The following is a 7,500-nucleotide window of genomic DNA, read 5'->3' on the forward strand; positions in this document are numbered from 1 at the left end:
ATATACATATATATATATATATATATATATATATATATATATATATATATATATATATATATATATATATAGATAGATAGATAGATTGATAGATAGATAAATAGATAAATAGAGAAATAGAGAAATAGAGAAAGAGAGATGAGAGAGATGAGAGAGAAAAGAGAGTGACAAGAGAGAGAGAGAGAGAGAGAGAGAGAGAGAGAGAGAGAGAGAGAGAGAGAGAGAGAGAGAGAGAGAGAGAGAGAGAGAGAGAGAGAGAGAGAGAGAGAGAGAGAGATAGAGAGAGAATATTTGTCATACCGTAGAGGAACAACAAGTAAAACCGGCACACGCCACCCAGTATTCCTCAGAGAACAAAACAAAAGACCATAAACTTGACAATTACCAACACATATTAAAACAATGGCAACTTGATCCCAAGTTATCGAAAGTTCCCCATTCAAGAGATCACAATTAAATGTGACATTTATGGCTTTATTCTGCCACATTACTTATCGTACGAGGTTCGCTGAAACCTAATCGTCCACTTAAGGTGCAGGAGAAGGTTATTCAAGGAGCATTCACTTCTTACGTTCGCGCCATTTTTTCTTGTCTGGTATCTTTTTTTCACAATTCTCCGAATACATATAAGGAATAAGTAAATGAAAGAAGATAAAAATATAGATTAATTACCAATTTCTGCCTCTGCCGGCGCTTTATAAACAAAATAAATAAGCTTGGATGAACACAATAATGCGTTGAGGAAGACTGATACAGATTTATCATTGTGTCTGCGTTTCATTTTACATCGGTGAACATACACAAAAAAAACAAAACAAGAAAGAACATACGAGACAAAAGAGCATCGTCATACAAACTTACCTTCCCTTGCTTCTCCCAGCGGACGATCGAGTGCTTGGGCGCGTCCACCAGAGCCTCCAAAGTGACCGAGTCGCCATCACAACACCGCACGTCCTGCAGCGGCCGCGTCACCACCGGCACATGCTCCATCACGCTGGGGAAGGACATCGGCTGCTTAAAAGGGGGGACTTCTAGACGGAGAAGCAAATTCGTGAAATGGAGAAATAGGAGAGAGAAGGAGGAGATGGAGATGGGTCAGGCAGATGGACGAGGTCGAAGGCTTGGCGCGTCGGGAAATATCGTGTTTCATTTGTTCATCTAACTGTGGGCCTATCGCAGCCACGCGCGCAGGAGGAAGATGCAGAGTTTAAGGTTTCCATAAAAATCGATTAAAACCTGTAATTTGACGCTGATAGTCCTTTCGGGTGGAAGAGGACAAACGGTAAAGCGATGCAATCGTTACTAGAACTGAGAAAAATAACGCTGGTCATACGAATGCATTGTGAAACACGATATTACTAAACATTAGAGTACAGAAATAGAATGTTATTATGTTCAGTCGCACACTACAAAAAAGGTTAAAAGTTTCTTAGAATAAAGACCAGAACTACAGTTTACATTCAAAAGAGTAATAAGTGAATAAAATATATATTCAGCATTCTTAAAAACATACCGTGTGAGGTATGCTAGTCTGACTATCTCGAGTATTGTTTATGAGTGTCGGGTTCAAGAGGACATACATTCCTCTGTGAAGTATTGCGACTCCTCTTGTCGTATGACGAATGAACGGTTAATGGGTAAGAGGCGCTGAATGCTACAAAAAAACAACAACAACAATGGAAATGAAAGACGATAAACGGAGAAATGGAGGGATGTAAAGTGGAATCTATCGCGATTAATAATAAAGGAAAATAGACCACTTCAAGGTCTTTTAGTTACCTACTCCTATGCAATCCAATACATATCCAAGTGAATTCTAAAAAGAAATCGACCATCGAGTAAAATAAGGAATGGAATTATCAAGCGTCTTCGATAGTAAAAAACAACAACAACACTATAATGACTACATAGATTATACTGACTGCTCCCTCACACCTAGTTACTGAAATCTAAATAAAAACGCATCGACCCTTTCTTCTCTCGTCGACTTATCTACGTGTTTCTTCTCAGGGCACACAGTACAGCACACGTACCCTAAACTCCCCTGACTAATACTCCTATGTAATCTCTATCAACAAATTTTTCCCTGTAATCTCCTCGAGAGCCAATTTTCCGTCCAAAAATAAAGGACAAGTGCCATCTATTCACCTCAGGCCATCGGTGCCGTTCATACGAAACCCGCTCCCGGTCTCGGACTGTGAGAGACGCCTTTCATTCCGAACACCTTCGAGTGACGGGGAAGCCTGACGTAAGTTGCTGATGACGCTGACACTGGAGTATCTCTATTACGTGATTTGGATCGTATGATCTCCCCCTCCTTGCCCTCCCTCCCTCCCTCCCTCCCTCCCTCCCTCCCTTTCACCTCCCCTCGCCGCCACATTCCCGGGATCCCTAAGGATGCGAGCAAAAGCACCGTCCCCCACGAGTAATGTCCGACCAGCATGAGAGCGAGGGAAAGAACCCCCCACTGTTAGCCACGAACAAAGGGCGTCTTGTGGTCTTCCTCACCCTCTTCCTCCTCCTCCCCTTCCCTCCCCCTCCCTCATCAAGCCTTATTGAGACCAGACCTTTCAGGAGCACCAGGTTCGCGGATTCTGGTGAGAATACGGAAAAAATACGTGGTTGGGGAAGACGTGTGAATCGGCACATAGTACAAGCATCGTGATGAAAGCCACATGAAATACAACTAATGACGAACTAAAAAATCACATACCTAACTCAGACTACGAAGCGAACGTCACCTCCTTCGACCGCTAAGTAGACAAATTTTGTTATTTTTCTTTGAGCTTCAAAACGTTTCTGCTTTTGGAATAAGCTTAAGCCTATAACGATTCCCAATCCTCAGAATATCAACAAAAGGTGAATGAAGACCTTCCAATAAATTCTACTTTTTGACAGCATCGAGCACAGCGGTCACAAACAACCTACTAGTATGGTTTATCTACTGATCTCGCGCCCCTGAACACGGCATAGGCGTCGAGGAAGGCAAAGCTAGGTAGTCGAGTCTTTCCCGGAGGCTCTCACTGGTCGGGACTGGGAATTCGAGAGTCTTCGAATCGAATTGATAGGAATCAGCAGCGTAGGGACTGAGTCTTTGGAATTACTTTTCAAATCTTTCTACATTTGGAGTCTACGAGATACCGTGAGCTTATTATATTGAATTCGAACAAATTTTAAAATGGGTGGATGTGTGTGCGTTTGTATGTGCATGAATAGAGATGAAAAATAAGTAAAATATACCTATAATCAGTTCGTTTAGGCTAATTACATCAGTTCATAAAATATGATAACACTTAAAAGTAATGGACTATATAAAAAAAAATCTTACTTACCCTCGTTTCACTGGTATTCCTTCCAATTCGCCCTTTAGGCCTGCGGAGGGAAGAAACATGGCATTAGACATTTATTAACATTATGGAACATTCCGTAGTTACAGTAAAAAAAAAAAACAAAGAAAAAGAAAAAAAAGACATCTACAGGAATCATGAATAATTCCGTATTTTTGACATGTCACTAAAAGATAGTTAGTGAAAGAAATGGCGCGCGGTGATATTTAAAGCATAGCTATCAACTATACTGAAAACTAGGCACGAAAAGGTATGAATGAGAATGAGTAATTCCACATTGCAAGTTATGCCATTTACGTTTCGATGTTGCATATTCATCAGACATATGATTGGAGATGAAGATGGAATACTGAAACCTTAATTGCATATCTTGCATTGTGAAATTATTCATCCTCATTCATACGTTTTATTTTAAAGCTTCGGCCTTTTTTATTCACAAACATACACACTTGATGTACTGTAAGGCATCTAAATGACCCACAGATCATCCTGGGTCACCACTCCCACACTACACCGATGCCTTAAACACCCTTGACTCTAGACCCTCTTCCTCTCACGCTAAGGAACGTCAACTTGAAACAAAACAACAACAAAGCAAAACAAGTATGAGGCCATTTGATTTCCTCTCATGAACGTCACGAAAGGCACTGACTGATGTCGCAGCTACATACCTGGCGTGAAGTCTATGAGTCTAGGCTTGTAGACGGCCTTATATGTGTTTTATGCGAATTCCATGGCTCGTCTACACGCCGCGAACACGCAAGAACAACATTCATTCTCACGACTTTGTTTTGATTGTTGTTGGCGCAGAACGGGGAAGCCAAACAGGACTGTGTTTGCACAGGGAGAGTCAGAACATGAGGCTTCATTGCTGATTCCTTCCCGTGCGCACATACACGTTTCGTTCGACGAATACGAATTGTTTTTTCGCCGACGATGTCTATGCGAAAACGGTCGCTCGTTTCATTGCGGCGAACTCGTATAGGATATGAATAAGATCTGTTTTATGCGTTATCTTCCTTCTCTATCGTCCTGGGTCAGAGATGTAGATAAAAAACCCCGCAAGCTCGCACCAACGAGAGGTTCGCTTAGATCCAAAGCCCACACACTCAACCGGCGAACACCTGACCTGCTACATCACATGACCTTTGACCCGTCACCCCTGCCCATGAAACCAAGCTCACTCATCTCTTATCTCGCCCACCCATTCTACAATGCGCGCGTGCCATAACTTACACCGGCTGGGGCGTAGCAGAAGGCGAGCGTGGGCAGAACCAGAGCACAAGGGCGTGGACTGGCGTTTAAGAAGTATACGATCGGAGAGGCTCGCCTATGCCCTCCCGGGGTGGTGACAGGCTATGAGGACGCTGATTATGATGCTGCTCTCAATCTGCCATAAATCTTCGGCTTTTGAATAATCGGGCGCCAGTGTGGGTTTATTCGTGTGCTCAAGGCAAGTAATCATGGACAGCCACTTGGTGTAGGTAGATTTATTAACAGAGGGATAGAGAGAAAGTGAGGAATAGAGAAAAAGATAGATATATATAGACATATAGAGATCGATAGATAGATAGAGAGAAAGAGATAGAAATGGAGATAGATAGATAGAGAGAAATAGATCGAATAGAGATAGATAGATAGAGAGAGAGAGAAAAAAAAAAGGTATAGATAAATAGATAAAGGGAGAGGGAGAAAGAAAGAGAGAGAGATAAAGAGAGAGAGAGAGAGAGAGAGAGAGAGAGAGAGAGAGAGAGAGAGAGAGAGAGAGAGAGAGAGAGAGAGAGAGAGAGAGAGAGAGAGAGAGAGAGAGAGAAGAGAGAGAGAGAGAGAGAGAGAGAGAGAGAAGAGAGAGAGAGAGAGAGAGAGAGGAGAGAGAGAGAGAGAGAGAGAGAGAGAGAGAGAGAGAGAATTGAGAGAGAGAGAGAGAGAGAGAGAGAGAGAGAGAGAGAGAGAGAGAGAGAGAGAGAGAGAGAGAGAGAGAGAGAGAGAGAGAGAGAGAGAGAGAGAGAGAGAGAGAGAGAGAGAGAGAGAGAGAGAGAGAGAGAGAGCGAGAGAGAGAGAGCGAGAGAGAGAGAGAAAAGGTATCAAAGTAAACACCTCTACCCCCCTCCCCCCCATAAGAGGGCAAATCTCTCCGGGTCCCGAGACGCCCTCACATCCCCTCATGAGAAACCTATCCCCTCCGCCCCACGCACCTGCCGGACCTACGTGGAGTGGCCCGCTCACGGCAGCAGCTGGAGATCCCTCACTTCCTCATAATCTTAAGCAAACACCAACTCACACTCTTCGCTATGAGTCATTCAACAAGTACGCTTCGATATAGGAACCGGGACGTTAATTTACAAATATTGCGAAACAAATCAAATGCAGAGACAGCGATATGAAAAGATAAGAAAGAAAAGATGCGTGATGTTTCCTGACACACTTCCTATGAAATTGGGTTTCAGCCTTTTATCACGAATAAAACACATGAATCACTCCAAGAATACATTGCACTCGACCCCGTGAGATAACATTATTATCAATATTCAAGCATATTCAAATGATCTAGGAGGGGGGGGGGGAATATAGATGTGAAGTGAAAGCATATTGCAAATCCCCTAATAGAGATATTGAACGTCACGACCTAATGTTATATCGAAGGAAAGATCATTAATGCAACTCTTTCATCACCAAAAAGAGAACACGTCAACTGTTCTCGTAGATTACAAGTCGCCTCCTCCTGCGGGGAACATGTGAACCTGCCTTTGCCTGATGAACAAGTCTGTAAATTCACCCAAGGTGTCTTCAACAAGAAACGGAATGCCCCGCTTATATCTATTCATATTCAAGCAACACAAAATGGCATGGTTATTGCAAACATTCTCATAAATCAGCAGGCGGTGGTGTACAGGCCAGTGACACAGGTCGTTTTCTGTCTTGTTGTAAAATTCCGAGGCTTCAACATCACAAAAAATGTAAAGTCCGCGCAAATATATAACATCCTGAAAATACACTATCAAATGGTCGGGCAAAAATGGTCGTTTTTACACGCTACGACATGGAATCGAATCGCACATATCACATATGGATAGGAATAAGGATAGGGGTAGGGATAGGTATATTGATGGGGATAGGAATAAGGATAGGGGTAGGGATAGGTATATTGATGGGGATAGGGATAAGGATAGGGGTAGAAATCGGGGAAGTGATAGGGTTATCGATAGGGATGGGGATAGGGATAGGAATAAGGATAGGGATAGGGGTAGAAATTGGGGAAGAGATGGAGATAGGGATAGGGATAGGGATAGGGATAGGGATAGGGATAGGGATAGGGATAGGGATAGGGATAGGGATAGGGATAGGGATAGGGATAGGGATAGGGATAGGGATAGGGATAGGGATAGGGATAGGGATAGGGATAGGAATAGGGATAGGGATAGGGATAGGGGTAGGGATAGGCTTAAGGGTTGGGGTAAGGGTAGGGGTAGGATCAAGTGTGGGGTTGGGTAGGGACAGGAGGAAGGGAAGGGGTAGAACTTTGGTTTAAGACAGGGGTACGAGTAGGTATAGGGATAGGGATAGGGGATGTGGGGGTTAAAGTAGGGACCGGCTAAAGGCAGGATAGGAGTAATGGTTGGTGGGGGGGGGGGGAAAGGTTGTAATTCGGTTGCTACAGTCATAAGAGCAAGGGGATGAGGCTGCCATAGCAATAGAGGCAAGGGGATGAGGCTGCCATAGCACTAGAGGCAAGGGGATGAGGCTGCCATAGCAATAGAGGCAAGGGGATGAGGCTGCCATAGCAATAGAGGCAAGGGGATGAGGCTGCCATAGCACTAGAGGCAAGGGGATGAGGCTGCCATAGCACTAGAGGCAAGGGGATGAGGCTGCCATAGCACTAGAGGCAAGGGGATGAGGCTGCCATAGCACTAGAGGCAAGGGGATGAGGCTGCCATAGCACTAGAGGCAAGGGAATGAGGCTGCCATAGCACTAGAGGCAAGGGAATGAGGCTGCCATAGCACTAGAGGCAAGGGGATGAGGCTGCCATAGCACTAGAGGCAAGGGGATGAGGCTGCCATAGCACTAGAGGCAAGGGAATGAGGCTGCCATAGCATTAGAGGCAAGGGAATGAGGCTGCCATAGCACTAGAGGCAAGGGGATGAGGCTGCCATA

General features: G+C 44.1%; 1 protein-coding gene across 23 annotated transcripts in view; it reads right to left on the minus strand.

Moving 5' to 3' along the window:
- The window catches only part of LOC122266136 (uncharacterized), a 383,334-nt gene that overhangs the window by 21,781 nt on the left and 354,053 nt on the right, over positions 1-7,500 (minus strand). For all 23 annotated transcript variants that reach the window (XM_086542571.1, XM_086542570.1, XM_086542567.1 and 20 more), the window contains 2 exons: positions 3,333-3,372; positions 862-994 (listed from right to left, as the gene is read on the minus strand). In XM_086542571.1, coding sequence (XP_086398697.1) covers positions 862-994; positions 3,333-3,372 — 173 coding nt within the window. The remainder of the gene's footprint in view (positions 1-861; positions 995-3,332; positions 3,373-7,500) is intronic.

The sequence above is a fragment of the Penaeus japonicus genome, unplaced genomic scaffold, assembly GCF_977035675.1.
Source record: "Penaeus japonicus unplaced genomic scaffold, GWHDUDI00000001_assembly GWHDUDI00000012, whole genome shotgun sequence".
Classification (NCBI taxonomy): Eukaryota; Metazoa; Arthropoda; class Malacostraca; order Decapoda; family Penaeidae; genus Penaeus; species Penaeus japonicus.